Raw genomic sequence first — 20900 nt, forward strand, 5'->3', positions numbered from 1 at the left:
TCCATCAGCAAATGACCCATTCTTATCCATATCCTATCTCAGAAAAGACCCTGTCCCCATGGGCTCTGGAGCCCATTCCTTCTCACACCCCAAGAATTTCATCACCCCCTCTCTCTTTATCAGACAGCAACCTCTCCATATCTACTGAATTATCAACAAATATGCTCTCTAGCTATACCCTTAAAATAAAGAAGACAACACAGCCCTCACTTGTTCCCACTTGCTATTCCAGCTCCCAATAAATCCATCTTATCCTCTTCAAAGTGTTGTCCACGCTCAGTGTCTCCAACTTGGTCCTTCCATTGGCACTGCAACCTCTCTAATTCCACCATAAACGTAGTTACTGATGTATTTGCTTATTGTCTTTCTCTACACCCCCCTCCCTCGATAAAATGTACACTTTGTGAGGGCAGAACTTTGGCTTTTATGCTGCTATCCCAACAATTTGGGCATAGCACCTGGCCCTCAATAAATATCTTCAAACAAATGAATTAAGTATCAAATCTTTGTTTCAAAACAACACAATGATTCTTAAAAAGATGTTTTAGTGCATAATATATGGTACACAATATTGGACATACAGCATGACAATTACTTGAATACGTTAAAAAAAACATTTGATTTAATACAAATATGCAATGCAAATCAAATGAAAAGACAATTATTTTGCACTAATCTATGTTTATATTATATATATATAAATATAACATCCTACAAAAATAGTTAACTATTTAGTAGCATAATCACAACCAATACATGCTACATGTCAGTTCTAATTGCTTAAAAATGCCATTTTTAGTGCATGTTTATTTCCTTGCAAATGTAGTAAGGTGCTCAGAAATCATTTAAACTATATATATATATTTTTTTTTAATTTAACGGGAAATGCTTATTGCTCTGTAGATGGGGTGTCACAAAATCATCTAATGTCGGGATTTATTGTAACAGAAACTGCTGAAACCTAAGGAGAGATGAGTCAGCGTCTCTTTGGTAAAGATCCGTCAGCATCACCAGCTTGTTCTTGCCCTGACTGTTTCTTTTTTCCAATTTCTTTCTCCTGCTATGTACCTAGAGTATCCCAAGCCAGGTGGTTAACGACCTATTATCCTTAAAATTTATGAGATTTTCACAAGGTGAAATAGCCTCTAACAGAGTCATTCTTCTTCCGTTACCAGCTGCACCACCCTATTCTTATTCAGAGAGTCCACCCACAGAGGTGGCCCTCCGGAGCTCCATCCTCACCAGGTGTTACACATGAAGGACCATCATTCTGCATTATGTCTAAGGGTGTGAAGTTTTAAGAGATCATCACATACTCTAACAACAAAGATATATAAACAATGGAAATACATGTGCTTGTGTAATAATTTTTTTCTATACTGTATTTGGGGATTTTTGCACATCTTTGAGTGAGATCGATCTGTGATTTTGTGTGTGTGCTATACTTGATTTATGTAGCAGAGATATGTAACTTTATGGAACAAATTAGTTAACCTTTCTTTTTCATATGTTTCGAAAGGAATTAGGAGGGAATTAGAAATTTTATAAATTTTATAAATTTCTAATTACTAATCTTATAAAGAAATTTGAGGGTAAGTAATTGGCAGAGATAATTAGCTAGGAATTATCTGTTTATTAAACATTTGAGAGGATTCGCCAGTAAATTGATCTAAACCAGGAAATATGTTAGGAGATTTTTCATTAATAACAAAACGGTTCTATTGTTATTATCCATTTTCTATGTTTAGAAGAGTTTATATAACATGAGGATTATTTATTCATTAACAACTTGAGAAAATTCATCAGTATAGTGATTTAGAGATAGAAACTCTATTGAAAGGAACCTGTGGATAATTTAGAACAATAGGTTCTTCTACTATTTTTACTTCTCTCTCACAGGGTCCTCTGCTTCTTGTACAGATTGATTTGCCTTTTACCCATGAGTTAAAAAATCTTACAGCACAATGTACTCTTATATTCAGATTGTTGGTAATTTATTTAGGATTTTGGCATCTATAAGTGACATTGCTCCCAGGTTTTCTTCTGTGCATAATATTTTTTGAGGTTCTGTTACCAGACAAGCATTAGATCTCTGAAGTAAATTGGGTAGCTTTTTATTCTCTGAAACGGCACATAAAGCATGAGAATTACCTTTTCTAGAAACTTGGAGAGGACAAAGCAGCCAAATAGCCTGGCCTTGAAGCAGTTTTTAAGGCTTTTTCAATATCATATGTGTCATTGAACTACTCTAGATTTCTACTGCTTACATTAATTATATAATTTATAGTATCCTTGCAAAATCATTCATTTCGTTGAGGTTTTCAAGTTTCTGTTTATAGAGCTTAGTATATAAATATGTATGTATATACATATAATACATAAATAAATTTATTTTATATACATTATTTATAATCTATATATATTTACATATTAACATTTATACTTACAAATATATGTTAAATATACATACATGTATAATATATATGCTTGTGTGTGCATGTGTGCATGAAATTTGAATAGTAACAAGTGCAACGAAGAAAAATCATTAGGGTAAGCAGGTTGCTAGGAAGGGACGGGGAAGGGATGATGGCAGTGATGTATTTTAGATAAACTTGCTGATCAAGGCCTCTCTGAGAAGGTGTAATTTGAGTCGAGATCACAATTCCATGGAAGTTCAAGCTATTCCAAGATTTGGACACCCTACTTAACTGTCAGGAAAAGCAGAGAACAGGAAGTCCCCGAGGCAAGAACAAGCTTAGTGTGTTTAGGGAAGAGCATTACCAGACAACATGTGGTCTAATAGATTACGATGCACCTAGAACAAGGCCTAGCATACAGAAGGTGTTCAGCAATTACTCACTGAGCAAAGAGTGCAGGGTTTAGACTTTTTTCTCAGTTGACTGGAAAGTCATTAGAAGATTCTTTGTTTTGTACTGAGCAAGTAGAGGGCCTTGTTACTTCACCGAAAGGTCAAAGTGAGTCCTAAACACCCGTGGATTCTCACCCTGGGCCTTGTGAGTACTCTGGTTAGTGGACGTTCCTTCCAGAGGCTGACAATTCAGTGTTTGTTCTTTCTAATTTTCAGCCTTACCATCTTGTGTGTTTTCGTATGTATTTCAGTGCACATATATTCAATGAAGGAGAGAAAACAAGAAGAAAGACTTGCTGGAATTAAGTCACAATCTATGTTTTAAAGGAAAATTCTTTCACACTTCATAGGATGACAGGAGAAAAAGTGCAGAATCCTAGTTCTTGCTAGTTTACGCTCCACAGCAAACACTTAATGCCTTTATCATCTTTATCTTAGAACAAGACTGGTTTCTATTGACTTGCAGCCATTTTCAGTTGCCCAGTTTGTGAATTATTTAGTTTCTTTGCTGTTCTTTCCCCCTTCCATCCAACTCCAGGGAAATAATACTTCATAACAGTTGGGAAAAAAAGCAGACGTGAGAAGCTCAAAACATCAATTTTGGGAGTTTTCTGGGGGTTTTTTAGTGTCACATCAGCTATCTGTATGAGCAAAAGGGGAAAAGAAGGACAATTTTTATCTGCTTTATTTCTTCTCTGAAGTAGTTAAAGTTGTTTCTGTTGTAACAATTTGAAATAACATGAATGTGCCTCCTCCCTACCTTTGCAATTCTGTGCAACTCGACTACCAATCCAAGTGGACATTGCAGTAAAAGCCACACAGCAGCATGTGATTTGTATTTTCAAGTAAGCATCCCCTAAGGACAAAATCTGATCATATATACGCTGCTTTTTTGTTAGGAAATGGAATATGGTAAGAATTTTATAAATATTCATATGGTGCGATGACAAGAGCATAGGTGCAGCAGTTTCGAGAACCTGAGTTCTAGCCCCATTAGGGGCTACCTCAATTGTCCCCCTCCCCTTCTGCGGGCACAGGCTCAGCCTAGGGATCAGAAGGCGCTCGGTCTGAGCTGATGCTTTCGTGCAAAGTTGGGACGGCACTACTTTCTCCCCCTTGGAGTACTTCCGATGGGTAGAAACCACAGAGGATGGGGCGGGGCGGGGTGGGGGGTAGAAATGTTCATCACAGGCAGCGAGCATCCTAAACACCTGCTCTTCCTTCCCCTCCCTGTATAACTGGCTCAAGAGCCTCCAGGCATATTCAGATGTAAAAATGCTTTTTAAATGGCATAATTAATAAGTCATGAAAATAGAAGCTGTGGCAATGTCTTTTCACCACTCCCTAAGTCTTACTGTTGCTCAGGCAGGGATGGAGACAGGGCAGTTGTCAGATGCCAGCTCCCTGGAGGGCCAGTATGTTAGGTCAGGGAATGGTCAGGACCATGATTTACACCAGAAAGCAAGAGGCTGGTCATCAAAGAGCCTGACATAGATAACACTTTACAGTTAGCAATGTACTTTCACATGCATTGTTTTATTTAATTCTCCTACACCTCTTGTTAGGTGAGTTGTAATTCTTACTGTTTATAAATAGGAAACTGAAGTGATTTGACTCTCCTAAAGCCACATAGCTAGAAAGTGGCAGAGTCTAGCCTGAAACCCAGGTGCCCTGACTCTCATTACTTACTCTTTTCCCAGCTCTACATCTGCCTCCCCTACACCTAGATGTTTCCAGAGTAAAGCTTAATGTGATAAATGGGAGTTTTCAGACCATGAGGATCACGAATATCTCCACTGTTTCTCTCCTAACATACAAAAATTGCGAGGTTGACTGCTATTACAAACAACTATATTCCAACTTTAGGAAGACCATGGGGAAGCAAAACCATGTAGTGAACAGAGTGCCACGCGAGAGCCAAAGAGATGTAGTTTAAAGTCTAGTTCAGTGTGTACCTCTGGTGACTTACTGCTCAACCACTCTGGGCCTTTATTTCCTCAACTATGAAATGGGGAAATAACTCTTATCTTGTAACATTAGTGTTCCACAAGTAATACATTAAAGCATTTAGAATATTGTTTAGCACACAGCAGGTGTTCAATTCAATCTCTATGGGGCTTAGTATACTGTAGTTTTCTGAAGCATGAATGTCATTGTAGGATGCTATTGGTTTCTATAAATGATATTCATGGGCTTCCCTGGTGGCTCAGTGGTTGAGAGTCTGCCTGCCGATGCATGGGACGTGGGTTCGTGCCCCGGTCCAGGAAGATCCCACATGCCGCAGAGCGGCTGGGCCCGTGAGCCATGGCCGCTGAGCCTGCGTGTCCGGAGCCTGTGCTCCGCAACGGGAGAGGCCACAGCAGTGAGAGGCCCACGTACCGCAAAAAAAAAAAAAAAAAAAAAAAAAAAACTATAAAATTAGAGTAAGTATGGATGAAAAAATATACTGCAGTAAAGAATTGGGAAATCTAGAGGTTAGTTTAGCATCACATTAATAATCTGAACATAATTCAAACATATCTCTCGAGATCCCATCAGTCATAGATGATTTCTATATATTTAGATAACCATTTTCCTCTGAAACATTGTTGTACAATACATACATAAATGTGTAATGCTTTGGAATAAATATAACTTAATATATCAGCTGTTCCATTCATGTCTAGTTGAGATTGCACATTTTTTCACTTTCTGGCTCTGGAAAAATAGATTCTTGAAGCTATTTTTTTTTTTTTTTTTTTTTTTTTTGCGGTACACGGGCCTCTCACTGCTGTGGCCTCTCCCGTCGCGGAGCAAAGGCTCAGGACGCGCAGGCCCAGCGGCCATGGCCCACAGGCCCAGCCGCTCCACAGCACGTGGGATCCTCCTGGACCGGGGCACAAACCCGTGTCCCCTGCCTCGGCAGGCGGACCCTCAACCACTGCGCCACCAGGGAAGCCCAAAGCTATTTTTTTCATTTTCTTCTTTAGCACCTTTCCTTACCTTTCTTATACTTCATATATTTTATTTTCTGCTTTGTCTCTTATTTATTTTGAAATGTGTTTTTTATCTCCCAAGTTTATGCTCCTATAAATTCTCAAGCATGTCTTGCCCATCTTTTTTATATCTAGCAGACTACCTTGTACATAGTAGACATTCAATAAATATTTTATGAATAAGGGATTATTGATTTAATGAGGAGAACTTCAGGGATCAAAATGAAAGAGTAGGAAAACTGGTTTTGTGTGTGTGCTCATAATAGAAGACTAAACTCAAACTGGCTCAAACAAATAAAGAATTTATTGACTCATGTATCTAAAAAGTCTAAACCCAGAGCAGGCTTGAAACAGGAATGGATTGGAAAGTTTTCAATGCCATTCAGGTTGTTCCTCCATTTCTCCATGATTTCCTAGGCTTGTCTTCCTGTTTGTTTTATCCTCAGGCTTGCTTTTGTAGCAAAATTGTAGCTTCACAGGGCTATACTCTCCCTTTTTCACATCAGAGTTGGGCAGAGGATATTTCTTACCACAAATATCCATCAATATGTACCCACTGGTGACAAAATTCTTACTGGACAAACTTATGTCCATGTCTCTCTATGAACCAATCACTGTTGATTTTAGGAATGCATTGGACAGGGTCCTGAGGCAAAAGGCTACACCAAGGAAAATGAGATTAACTCTAGAGGTCAGGTTGTGGTTCCCTCCCAACCAAACCATAGACATGCTTATGATTTGGTGGAGGGAAGGGAAGGAATGTGGGTGGTTAAATGAATCTGGGGGATAATTAAGTGGTAGTGTGAACTTCCACCATTCTAAAAATAAGGCTGAAATTCTCCAGTGCTATACTTACACCCATCAGGTATATGAAATAAGTGATAAAACACACAGCCTCAGATTAGCTCAGAATAAATCAAATTTTCCTCAAAAGCTTTTTCTTATGGGTGCTTTCTGAATAAAAACAAGTCATTTTCTTCCCTTTTGTCAAGTTATCAGTTAATTTTTTTTCATTAAACCGATTCTTATGACTCATTATGAAAAAGAAGACCTCCAACATAATTTCATCACATCTAACATTTCTTTCTTCTTGACATTAAAACAAAACAAACATGCATTCTAATTTAGACTGAGGTATCCTAGTCTTTAGCACAAATATTATAAAATGTTTATCATTCTTATGGATCCTTTTGGATTGCACAATAGGTGGAATCACCATTGCATTCGATCTTGTTTAATCATAAAATAGCTAAAACATTACCTAAAAAGGTCTATCTAGTCCTTAATTGTCAAGCAAATAAGGTGACTCTCATTGCCACATTCTTTTAGGGACCTCACTCTTGGCACCAATTATGCAGCACTCCCCACACCCTCCAGACTCTAACAGCCACCCAGCTTTCACACAGCTGTGCCTGGAATGGCCACTGGGACTGGTCTCCTCTGGTTGGCTGGCGACCGCTTAGCCAAAGCACACCCAGTTCTTCCCAATATCTCATCCACTTACCCTATCTGATTTCTCCCCACAAAAGCTTTCGCCCTTCACCCCCAACAACTATAATATTACCCAACACGCTACTACTAAAAACAACAATCTTCGCATTATCTCTTCAGGAAAAGTCAGTCTCTTATTTTTCCTTTGGTATGCTAATATTGCTGATTTGCTAAGGAGAAATAAATAGTTGAGTGAAATATCTACGTTTCCCTACCAAGATTGCCTGTGAAAAGTAATAAGAAGATGACTAGCCTTTTCTTTTTAAAACGTCTTAATGATCTTTAATAGAGATCTGTGGTCACCTTGGAGGAGATGAGTCCCCCAAACTGTAGAGCAGACAGGACAGGATGCTCAATTTTCACTTCTAGCTTGCAGTCCTCAGGGAGATGGGACCAGAGAAATTCCTTTCACTGCCATTGCTCAAAGCAAAAGGAACTTCAGCATGCCAATTCTAGCATACCATCACTACAGGTCTCCGTGTTCCAAGACAAGAATTGAGGACCCACCCCATTCAAGAAGATTTTAAGGGAGTCCAGGCAAAATGTGAAGGACTTACATGCAGATTCACATTGTCAACCTGAGAACTGATAAGGAATACATATTACAGTTTATGAGAATAAAAAACAAATACTCCAATCTTAAACATTCTAATTTATTTTAATTTGAATGTCAGAGGCATCAAAAACAATCAAATTATCTTAAATTTCTACTTTTTAAAGAGTATTTACTAAGGAAAGAAGGCATTCTTATGGGCCTCCTTGAACCACTAAGCTTTTTTTTTTTTATCAAAGAACAAAGGGAAGGGAGAACAGAAAGTTTAGTTGGTTAACGAATGAGATCTTGTGTTAATCTTATTTTATTTTACTTTTTTACATCTTTATTGGAGTATAATTGCTTTACAGTGGTGTGTTTCTGCTTTATAACAAAGTGAATCAGTTATACACATACATATGTTCCCATATCTCTTCCCTCTTACGTCTCCCTCCTCCCACCCTCCCAATCCCACCCCTCTAGGTGGTCACTAAGCACCGAGTTGATCTCCCTGTGCTATGCAGCTGCTTCCCACTAGCTAGCTATTTTACGTTTGGTAGTGGATATATGTCCATGCCACTCTCTCACTTTGTCACAGCTTACCCTTCCCCCTCCCCATATCCTCAAGTCCATTCTCTAGCAGGTCTCTCTTTATTCCTGTCCTACCCCTAGGTTCTTCATGACATTTTTTTCCCTTAAATTCCATATATATGTGTTAGAATATGGTATTTGTCTTTCTCTTTCTGACTTAACTTCACTCTGTATGACAAACTCTAGGTTCATCCACCTCATTACAAATAGCTCAGTTTCGTTTCTTTTTATGGCTGAGTAATATTCCATTGTACCTATGTGCCACATCTTCTTTATCCATTCATCTGTCGATGGACACTTAGGTTGCTTCCATGTCCTGGCTATTGTAAATAGAGCTGCAATGAACATTTTGGTACATGACTTCTTGAATTATGGTTTTCTCAGGGTATATGCCCGGTAGAGGATTGCTGGGTCATATGGTAGTTCTATTTTTAGTTTTTTAAGGAACCTCCATACTGTTCTCCATAGTGGCTGTATCAATTCACATTCCCACCAGCAGTGCAAGAGTGTTCCCTTTTCTCCACACCCTCTCCAGCATTTATTGTTTCTAGATTTTTTGATGGTGGCCATTCTGACTGGTGTGAGATAATCTCATTGTAGTTTTGAGTTGCATTTCCCTAATGATTAATGATGTTGAGTATTCTTTCATGTGTTTGTTGGCAGTCTGTATATCTTCTTCGGAGACACTAAGCTTTTTATATTTAGAGAAACTCTTTCTTTTTTGAAGAAATTGCTATTGGTCATTCAGATTTTCAAATTCAAAAGAGAGACTGAGAAAAAAATATATCACCTGTGTGCCCAAGAAGCATGGCTCCTAACACACCACTTTTAAGCACACACATTCAAAAGCTAGTTTTTAATCCTGTTGTATAGCATGTACCATGAATTTGGCAGGAAATTCAACCAAACCCTTGTTAACTTGTATCCTGTTATTTCTGGTAAACAAGAATGTGTACCTAAGCTTTCACACTCATATGCAAACACACTCCACCAGAGAAATTCTGCCACATTCACTGCTTAGAAATAAACCTCGTCTCCCTTTGAGGCACAAACTAGTCTCCAGTTCTGAACTTTCTGAAGGCCATCCATATCAGAGGACATGTCCCTAGTGTTACAAGTTTCATCACGTATGTCGCTAAATATAGCAGAGGTAGTGAAATCCTCTAGGACTGATGGTATATCCAATTTGATCCTTAACCTGATTCCAAATCCATGAACTTGAAGGATCATCCCCTTGTAACGAGAAATAAAAATACTCTCTGATTTATATTTATGTTAATCTATAATTTGAATATTCTCTATTGGTATCTGAAAGAACTGAAATCCATTCACTGTTGAAAAATGTGTAGCTTTTGAGTTTGAGACAAATGAAAAAGTAAAGTAATATTGGACACTGGTGAAAAGTGAAGTCAATTTTTGAAAGCAAGAAATTAGCCTTGTTCTCACCTTACAGATAAAGAAATCAAGTCCCCACCTTACAGATAAAGTTAAGAAGGGAATAAATATTTTAAAAAATCATCTTACACAATAATGTGAAAAGAATACAATTTAATTATCTTTTTGCTTTGGTTTAACATTTTTGGTTTCGTATCAAAGTTACCCACATTCCTGGTATCTCATTGTTTATTGACATTCATCATTTTATTCCATGACAATACTGCTAACATATGTTTCTACTTCTTTTTTTGCCAACTATTACATTTTATCTCATTTCCAGATGTGGACAAGGATGGAAGGGAAATCGTTGCCATGTCAAGGTTAACCCTCCCATTGCTGATTTCACGGACACTCAGAACAGTAGGTTACATTATGACCACAGTCACTTGAGTTTTGGAGTCTCTAGTATTTTTCACTGAATATTTACATTTTTCATTGGTTTGAAATTCCAGATATATGGACCCTCCTGGGTATTGGATTCGCTTTCCTGACGACTCATATAACAGTAGCGGTCTTGTGTTTTCTTGCCAAGAGAAAAGTACCAGTAAGGTAAGTGATGCCTTTGATTGCTGTGGCAGACCAATTTTCTGAAACATTTCATTTGCTATATTTTCCTTTCATCCCATATTACATACTGGTAACTTTAGTTTTCCATACTTTATGGATTTATTTTTCTGAGTAGAAAGCAAGAGCTACTTAATGATAATCACTCTTGTTTTAAATAAAAAGCATTAAGTTTACTTTTCCAATTCTGTTAGGAACATTTTTGATGACCCCAGAAAACAGAATCTGACATTCTCCCCAAATTAAAAAGGCATGAGGCGCTGGATGTCCCACTTTCAGGTAGTGCCCGGGGAAGGCAGCACAACTGCCAACGGGATCCTTTCTTGACTTGCTTAGGGAGGCTGGCTCTAAGCACCAGTGTTCCAGACCAAGACTCCCATGTTCTAGGCAACATACAGAACAGAGGCCAAGAGCTGCTGCAGCTGGAGGACCTCTGTGGGCTGGGCTCATGCATAACTAAGACCTCACAACCTACAGTGCCTTTCAGGACCCTGGGGCTTCCTACCCAATACCCATCTTCCCATCACCTGTGTGGGATACACATCACCCCAATAATGAAAGTGATTGACTTTCCCATAAACTGAACAAGGTAAGGGCTCAGAATAAGATTTAATGAAAATTTTTAATGGATCTTTATTGGAGTATAACTGCTTTACAATGGTGTGTTAGTTTCTGTTGTACAACAAAATGAATCAGCCATATGCATACATATATCCCCATATCCCCTCCCTCTCGAGCCTCCCTCCCACCCTCCCTATCCCACGTCTCTAGGTCATTGCAAAGCACCGAGCTGATCTCCCTGTGCTATGCTGCTGCTTCCCACTAGCTATCTGTTTTACATTTGGTAGTGTATATATGTCCATGCCTCTCTCTCACTTCATCCCAGCTTAACCTTCCCCCTCCCTGTGTCCTCAAGTCCATTCTCTACGTCTGAGTCTTTATTTCTGTCCTGCCCTTAGGTTCATCAGAACCTTTTTTTTTTTTTTAGATTCCATATATATGTGTTAGCATTTTCTCCTACTGACTTACTTCACTCTGTATTGCAGACTCTAGGTCCATCCACCTCGCTACAAATAACTCAATTTCATTTCTTTTTATGGCTGAGTAATATTCCATTGTATATATGTGCCACATCTTCTTTATCCATTCGTCTGTCGATGGACACTTAGGTTGCTTCCATGTCCTGGATATTGGAAATAGTGCTGCAGTGAACATTGTGGTACATGACTCTTTTTGAATTATGGTTTTCTCAGGGTATATGCCCAGTAGTGGGATTGCTGGGTCATATGGTAGTTCTATTTTTAGTTGTTTAAGGAAACTCCATACTGTTCTCCATAGTCCTTGTGTCAATTTACATTCCCACCAACAGTGCAGGAGGGTTCCTTTTTCACCCCACCCTTTCCAGTATTTATGGTTTCTAGATTTTTTGATAATGGCCATTCTGACTGGTGTGAGGTGATACCTCATTGTAGTTTTGATTTGCATTTCTCTAATAATTAGTGATGTTGAGCATCTTTTCATGTGCATGTTGGCCATCTGTATGTCTTCTTTGGTGAAATGTCTATTTAGGTCTTCCGCCCATTTTTTAATTGAATTGTTTTTTTGATATTGAGCTCCATGAGCTCTTTGTATATTTTGGAGATTAATCCTTTGTCCATTGTTGCATTTGCAAATATTTTCTCCCACTCTGAGGGTTGTCTTTCATCTTGTTTATGGTTTCCTTTTCTGTGCAAAAGCTTTGAAGTTTCATTAGGTTCCATTTGTTTATTTTTGTTTTTATTTCCATTACTCTAGGAGGTGGGTCAAAAAAGATCTTGCTGTGGTTTATGTCAAAGAGTGTTTTACCTATGTTTTCCTCTAAGAGTTTTATAGTGTCTGGTCTTACATTAAGTCTTTAATCCATTTGGAGTTTATTTTTGTGTATGGTGTTAGGTAGTGTTCTAATTTCATTCTTTTACATGTAGCTGTCCAATTTTCCCAGCACCACTTATTGAAGAGGCTGTTTTTTCTCCATTGTATGTTCTTGCCTCCTTTAAATGAATCATCTCTTGCACACCTGAGTTTGTGGTCAGAGATTTAGATTTGCTGCAAATCTCTGTGTCATAGAGCACTGGATAACTGCATTTTCATTGGTGCCAACTTGTATGTGCCTCCCACTTGAATTCTCCTCAGATGTCCAGTCTGCAATCATGTTAATTAGCAGACACCAATCTTGATATCATCAATTAAGGCAAATTTATTATAAAATGATAGTGTTTGTTAGAAAAAAACATACGACATTTTAATCCATTACTATTAAGAAGATCTTACCCAACTATTAATTCTTTTTTTAATTTATTTTTGGCTGCATTGGGTCTTCGTTGCTGCACATGGGCTTTCTCTAGTTGTGGTGAGCAGTGGCTACTCTTTGTTGTGGTATGTGGGCTTCTCATTGCAGTGACTTCTCTTGTTGTGGAGCCCAGGCCCTAGAATGCATGGGCTTCAGTAGTTGCTGTGCATGGGCTCAGTAGTTGTGGCCCACGGGCTCTAGAGAGCAGGCTCAGTAGTTGTGGCACACTGGGCTTAGTTGCGCCACGGCACATGGGATCTTCCAGGACCAGGGATTGAACCCGTGTCCCCTGCATTAGCAGGCGGATTCTTAACCACTGCGCCACCAGGGAAATCCCCTATTAATTCTTTAGTTGTTTCTTATGTGCCTAAAATATGTCAGACAATGTGGATACAAATATGAATGAAAATCAGTCTGGACTTAACGTAGTGGGGAAAAACAGAAACAAAGCTACTAAGTGAAATACTGGTTTTGTGCTAGGAAATACATGTATTAGTCAGGGTTCTTCAGAGAAACAGAAAGATAAGATAGATAGATAGATAGAAAGATAGCTAGCTAGTTAGATATCCTATTGTTTCTCTCTTTCTCTCTGTGTATATATATATCTTTAAATATCAAATACATAATATATATTTAATGTATAAACATAATATATTATACAATATATATCATTAATATATTGGTAATTATTATATAACTATTGTTATATTACTATATTGTCTTATCATGTTTAAATATATCAGTATATAATATATAAAGATATCTCAAATTAACATATATCTCTATATAAAGAATTAGATATTCATATATTACATTTATGTAATATCAGTTACATAAGTTATATTTATTAATATTAATGAAATAATCAATATTTTAATTGTATTAATAAGAAAATTAATAATGTAATATGATAAGAGAGAGGGATTTATTTCAAGGAATTTGCTCCTGTAATAGTGGGGACTGGCAAGCATGAAACTTGCAGCGGAAATTCAAGTAAGGGTTGATGGTGCAGGCTTGAGTTCAAAGTCTGCCAGACAAGCTATCCGACTGGAAACACAGGTAGGATTTTCTGCTGCCGTCTTGAGGCAGAATTCTTCTTCAAGAAATCTCAGTCTTTACTCATACAGCCTTCAAATAAGTGAACGAGGCCCACCCCCATTTTGGAGGGTAACCTGCTTAAAGTTTGCTGACTGTAAATGCTAATCACATCTGCAAATTCCTTCTCAGCAACATCTAGACTAGTGTTTGAGCAAACAACTGAGCTCCATAGCCTAGCCAGGTAGACATATAAAATTAATCATTGCAGTATGTAAATAAGTTGTCATATTAACCCAACCAGTGGGAGTCCTCAGAAACAACCCTAAATTTCACACCTTCCTCAGGTTCCTACTGGACAGCCTGTACTGTCAGGGCTATGGAGAGACCTCTCAGGCAGACACTGGTGGTACCACAGCCCAGCCTGACAGAGCCACCTCTCCTTTCTCTCCTCCATTTCTGTCATTCTTCTGTAATTTTATACCTTCACTTCCTCTTTGCTCCTCACTGCTGACTTACCGCCCTGTCCTCTTCTCTCTCACTAGTACCTTCTCTTCTGATTTCCAAAATCTAAAGACAGTGGTTTTATTCCCTATAACTCCCCCAAACAAGTATCACTCAAGACAGTGATATTTGTATTTCTCTTGTAAGTGATCTCCTGAATTGTTCACTGCACACCCTGCCCCAGAGGCCACAGTGAGGAAGCTCCTACTTTGGACCTGCCTGGGCCCAAAGGTGGGGAAGACCCAACCCAGAGCTACCACGATCCCTCTGCCAGTCCTTTGGATTGGGGGAGGCTTACCCTGAGGCCTCAGACACTTCCCAAGGATTTGTGGCACAAATAGTTTCAAGGGAGTCAATTTACAGATGCTCAAACTTCATAGATTCTCTTCTAAGAAGGGTGCATTTGGCCCCAGGGCATTGCCTCTCCTGTTTCTTCTTTCCCAGATGTCCTCATTACCTTACACTTATCCTGAAACTTACCAAAAAGAGATTCCTGTAGCAAAAGAGATTTGAGATAAGCAATATTGAAAGGGAAACAGGAGATAAATCTTTGCCAAATTTATCTTCTCAGTTTCCCAATCTTTCTCTGTCTCTCCTCCTCTTTCTCTCCTTTCCCACTTAGAATTTGAAATCATGATTTTTTTTTAATTGAGGTATGTTGTTTTACAATGTTGTGTTAGTTTCTGGTGTACAGCAAAGTGATGCAGTTATATGTGTATATTACATGTATTCTTTTTCGGATTACTTTCCATTATAGGTTTTTACAAGGTATCAAATATAGTTCCCTGTGCCATACAGTAGTGCAGTAGTACAGTACAGTATTTTATATACAGTAGTGTGTGTCTGTTAATCCCAAACTCCTAATTTATCCCTTCCCCCCACCCTTTCCCCTTTGGTTTATTTTCTATGTCTGTGAGTCTCTTTCTGTTTTCTAAATAAGTCCATTTGTACCATTTTCTTTTAGATTCCCTGGGACACATTTTAACATATGCATCTGAGTTTAACAATGAAGTCAGTCTTTTTCTGAAAATTAAGTTTGATTTGGTTGATTGGATAGTTAGCAGGACTGGCTTTGTCATTTAGATGAGATGGCAGGCAAATTCCATAATTTTATAAAACTCAATATAAAATATTTCAGAAATTATATTCTTTGCAGCCACTAAACTTATAAAAATTTTAGATATTAACATGAAAATGTACAAGGAGATGCATATTTTTCTAAATTATTTTAGGGAAAACTCAAGTGGCAGGGTTCAAAGACCACTGCACCAAGTTTAATTCTCCATAATCTGCCCCCTCCACATACACCCTACCCTTGGGAAAAGTCTCACCATTTCCCCAAAGTGCATGGCTTTTCACACCCTCTGCCTGGCAGAGCTATACAAACTGATGTATTTTCGATACTAAGTAAAAATATCCTGGCATCCCTTCAGGGTTAGTCACTGACTTGTCAGAATGTTATCCTAAAGAAGACAGTTATAGCTCCATTATGTAGTGTTACTACTAAACTATTTCCGTATTAACCAGTTCGTATCTTTACATCCCCAGTTTCTAGCATTGTATGAATAACTGATACCCAATACACGCCCATTTAAGGCTATCTATACTTTATTGAACATTATCCATACTTCTGACCATCACAAAAACTTTGCTCGTGTCTACTAATTACTTATAAATTAAAATGTTGCACATTAACTTTTAAGAAATGTCTTTTTGCATGAAATCTTTTAAGCCCTAAAGCAAGTTAGAATGCTTGGCCAAGAGATGGCTAAACGATAACAGTGACTCACCTTGAAAATAATACCAAAACCTTGAGATAGGCAGGAATTTATGTGAGCAGGAAATTCATCATTCTCTCTAAATAAACCTTAACCTTAAGATTTTTCACTGGATTTTATAAAAAGAATCTGTAGCATAAGAGGCCCTTCAGTGACTTGAAAGAAACATTTTTGTATTAATTTCTTAAAAACACAGGATGGAGCACTGCATGCTCCGACAATGCTAAGCACAGCAACGAGACTCTGAAAGTTGTTTTTAGAGATGCGGTTCCTGGATTTTATTATACATTCTCTGACCTTTCTGTTAGCTACTTGCCATTGAATGTATTAGTGAGGACACTCTGATTGCAGGGGAAGAAAGCATCTCAAGCACCTTAATCAAAATAAAGAATTTAGTGTAACAATGCACATGTCTTCCAGAGCACAAGGGGAGGAGTAAAGAGATCAGACCTCAGGAAGACCTGGACCCAGCAGTGTTCTTCATCTGCCTCTCATCTCTGCTGCTTTTTGCTTCAACTCTTGGTGGTTCTGTCTCTGAAAACACACTTCCTTTACTCTCTGTCTATATAACAAAAAGGTGTTGACTAGAGAATGGACGTTTGTTACTCATTATGTCCCCAGATCTGTGGAGAGACTATATCTTTGTTTTTACGTCTCCATTCCGTATTCCAAAGGATAACCCTCTGATTAGCCCACTTGGGTCAAGATCCCATTTCTGGTCAAATCAACTGTGGGTGAGCTATGGGGCAGGATCAATAGTACAAACATGACTGCTGTGTGTGGGGGGGTGTCATCATGAAAGGTCTCTGAAAGGTATCCACTACACCTGTCCCCATGGTCCAAAATCCACCAAATTTTTACTCATGACACTTCAGAGGAAGCAACAAATGTAGCAGCCTTCTAGAGCTGTTTGCGGTTCTTACAAAGTAAATGTGACAATCCAGCCTACACCTAGAAATCTAGATTAAAGGATACAAATAAATAGTGGACTCTTGGGGCTTCCCTGGTGGCGCAGTGGTTGAGAGTCTGCCTGCTGATGCAGGGGACATGGGTTCGTGCCCCGGTCCAGGAAGATCCCACACGCCGTGGAGCGGCTGGGCCCGTGAGCCATGGCCGCTGAGCCTGCGCGTCCGGAGCCTGTGCTCCGCAACGGGAAAGGCCACAACAGTGAGAGGCCCACGTACCCCCCCCCAAAAAAAAATAGTGGACTATTTATTCTTAATTTGCTGAAGCCACGTAACACCCCCAGCTTTCCTATTTTGGACTATGTCATCTTTGCCTGGGGGAAAATATGCAATAAATTGCTGTTTATTATGCTGCATTGTGGCACTTACTCCTAAAGAATTGTGTTAATTTAATAAATACACTAACAAACGTTAGAAATGAACAAACCTATTTCATTCAGTTATGCTGAGAAATAAGATATGTCTATGTCTTTTCTAGAAATTTTCTAAATAATTTCATAGGATTGTATGTATGTGCAACAGTAAAAAGATTGCTGATTAGGAAATTATAAGACCTGAATGTGATCTTGGGAATGCCTCATTATTCAATGCCACAAACATGTGCTAGCCTTGAGAAAGCTCAAAGGTATATAAGATTATCATCTTATATGCTTTCTGACTCATAACTCCATTATAATATGTGTTTGACTATGGCATGTGTAACGGTAGAAATGTAAAACAAAACACTTTGGGGGTAAAATGGAAGGAAAGAAGGATCAAAAGAATGATTGTTGGGGCTTCCCTGGTGGCGCAGTGGTTGAGAGTCCACCTGCCGATGCAGGGAACACGGGTTCGTGCCCCGGTCCGGGAAGATCCCACATGCCGCGGAGCGGCTGGGCCCGTGAGCCATGGCCGCTGAGCCTGCGCGTCCGGAGCCTGTGCTCCGCAATGGGAGAGGTCACAACAGTGAGAGGCCCGCGTACAGCAAAAAAAAAAAAAAAAAAAGATTGTTGTTTATATTTCTGATAAGAAAGAAGGTTATTAGGATCCCAAAAGCTATACCAGCTGCCCATGAGGATTACAGATGTTCTTGTTTGAGATTTATGAATAAGTGGCCCTGACTTCCAAATAAAATCTCTCTCTCTATAATATTATCCTTTCTCCCAGACCCTTTCCCACTGCTGACACCCTGTATGATAATGTGGCTCTTTGGAGGCAGAAGTTTTACTTCTCTTCCAGTGTGAGATCCTGGCATAGACCTAACCTGGGCCCAGCGATGGGTATTTATTCTTAGTCAAAATCAAAACCTTACTTACTCTATGCCTCAAGGCATTCAGCTGCTCTTGCAGCTAGAATGTCACCAGTGAGCCTGTCCTTGGTCCCTGAAATGAATACTTAGTCTTGGCAAACTGGAATTCCACTAGCGGCAATGACCAAGGTCGTCTCATAACGCTTGCGAACCTTTGCTCTCTCCATATGTGCATTTGCCCTCGAGAAGTACAGCTGTTAAGATCCACGAATCGAACTCCTCAGTCTCAGTCCTTTGTGCAAACATTGGCCGTGCTCCGCCAAACCCTGCTAAATGTTTACTTTGAGCTAGAAAAGCCAAATGGAGAGCAGGGTTTGGAAATCTTCCCCTTAAAAATGGGATTGGACCATGTGTGATAATGATGATTTCTCCTCTTCCTCCTCCTTCTTTTTCTTCTCCCTTTTTTTTTCCAATAAGAATCTTATGCAGCCTGTTCTTTTATACTTTTCCCTTCATCCTCACCTTTGTTTGTTTGTTTTTTTAATCCTGAAATGGTAGAACAGGCCCATAAAAGAGGCCTCAAAGGAAAAAGAGTTTTGTCCCAAACTGGTCACGTCTCTGCTCCTCTCAGAAAAGCCCCATTCCCTACCCTGTGGCCGGGAATTTCATGAAGTCAGAACTCCTCTTATTCAGAGTGGAGTGAGTAGTGCACCGGGGCAAGCCTTGGCATATCACGTAGAGGTGATATATTCTGGGGAGCCAACAATTCAGATGGATGAAGAGGACTGCACAGGGAAGGTAGCAATCGTATAAAGACTTGAAGGATGGAGAAGCCAGGCAGAGATGAAGAAAGAGGGTTCCTGAAAATAGAATGTGGAAACTTATGGTTTTCAAATTGACTGACATAGCTATAGAATGGGGGTGGGAGAACTAATTAGATTACACTTAGAAAAGTATATGGTAGACAGGTGGTTAAAAGTTTTGAATGCCTATTTTAAGGAGATTTCAACTTATTTTTAAAAATTGGGCTAAGTGCTGGCTATCTTCTGTCTGTCCCCCCAAGTCCACCCTCTACACTTCTCCACCAAACAGGATGGAGAGGGTAGAAGGTGGATCTGGAGACCTGACCTCTATGCACTGCATTAATGGGCTGAATTTATATTCATCTGAATTCATATGTTTGGCCAAAGTGGAGCACCTTGAGGGAGGAAAGAGAGAGGGGGCTGGGTATTCCTAACCCTGGCTCCTGTCTGCAGCATGGATCCAGCTGACTGCTGGCAGTGACAGGTCCATGAGGAGCCCCTATGCATTCCACAGCTGTACCCTTCTCAGTCTGCCTCCTTCCAGCCTAGGGTGGTAACAGGCGTGATGTCATTGGCCCAGCCTCCTGCACCATTGCTACTGGTTTCTTCATATTCTGGCCAAACCTTTGCAAACTGTCGCTTGATCAAACACTCCTCAAATTTCCTATTTTGAGTATGTCAGCTATTTCCTGCTAGGGCCTTAACTGATGCAAGCCAGGGAAGTGTTTTAAGAATGTAAGAAGACTGACAAGATCATATCTATGGTTAAAAAAAGAATGCAGAGCGTGAGAACAGATTAGGAAAAGATTAAGAAAGCGATCTGCAGTCTAGAGACATAAGCCTGTTTGAGAGGTTAGATGAGAGACAGTGAGAACTTGAACTTGAGTAGTGGTGACTGACCTAACATAGGACGTGAGGAAAAAACAGGGGTCAAAGTTGATCCGAGGATGTTATATCTAGGCAACTGCACAGTTGGTAATGCCACTAACAGAGATCCAAAAATCCAGGAAGAAACACAGGCTGGGCAACAGGGAAGAAAACTATTTTGATATTCTGTATTTTCTTATACATAAAATGAGGAAGTTGAACTAAATTTTTCCCAAATGTCTGTCATGTATATAGGCCACTCCACAATTTAGGGCATGACTATATATTATGTTTACTATTCTTTTAATTTATTTACTTATCTTTAAATAGACTAGAGTTTGGTCTTTTGGGCCCTGAGTATTCCCTTGTTGTGATGTAACTGCACCTTTCAGCCATTAGGGTGCCTTTTATCTGACTGAGTAGTATCCTACCTTTATTTATTTATTTATTTATTTATTTTGCGGTACGCGGGCCTCTCACTGCCGTGGCCTCTCCCGTTGCGGAGCACAGGCTCCGGAAGCGCAGGCCCAGCGGCCATGGCTCACGAGCCCAGCTGCTCCACAGCATGTGGGATCTTCCCGGACCGGGGCACGAACCCATGTCCCCTGCATCGGCAGGCGGACTCTCAACCATTGCGCCACCAGGGAAGCCCCTAGCTTTATCTTAGCATTACAATTCCCTGAGAGAACTAATGCCTATTTTTAAAAAAATTTAAAGTATCTAACTTACGGTATTAAACCAGGCACTTGGCAAATCTTTCTGTATGGTGGTCTTGACCACGCAGCTGACTGATGGTTAAGAACAACAATATCTGGGACTCGGTTATAATTCTATCCACTGATAAAATCTCTGGGAAGCAGAGACATCAGTGACTGTTTACTCTGCTCCTTGCCTAACACACAGTGTGCATTTCATAAGTACCATGTAGGGCA

The 20900-nt window shown here is 39.4% G+C and overlaps 1 protein-coding gene across 1 annotated transcript in view; it reads left to right on the forward strand.

Moving 5' to 3' along the window:
- The window catches only part of MALRD1 (MAM and LDL receptor class A domain containing 1), a 567689-nt gene that overhangs the window by 527048 nt on the left and 19741 nt on the right, over window positions 1-20900 (forward strand). The window contains exons 37-38 of the mRNA XM_060121258.1: window positions 10176-10255; window positions 10348-10444. Coding sequence (XP_059977241.1) covers window positions 10176-10255; window positions 10348-10444 — 177 coding nt within the window. The remainder of the gene's footprint in view (window positions 1-10175; window positions 10256-10347; window positions 10445-20900) is intronic.

The sequence above is a fragment of the Lagenorhynchus albirostris genome, chromosome 1 (genome assembly GCF_949774975.1).
Source record: "Lagenorhynchus albirostris chromosome 1, mLagAlb1.1, whole genome shotgun sequence".
In the NCBI taxonomy this organism is placed as follows: Eukaryota; Metazoa; Chordata; class Mammalia; order Artiodactyla; family Delphinidae; genus Lagenorhynchus; species Lagenorhynchus albirostris.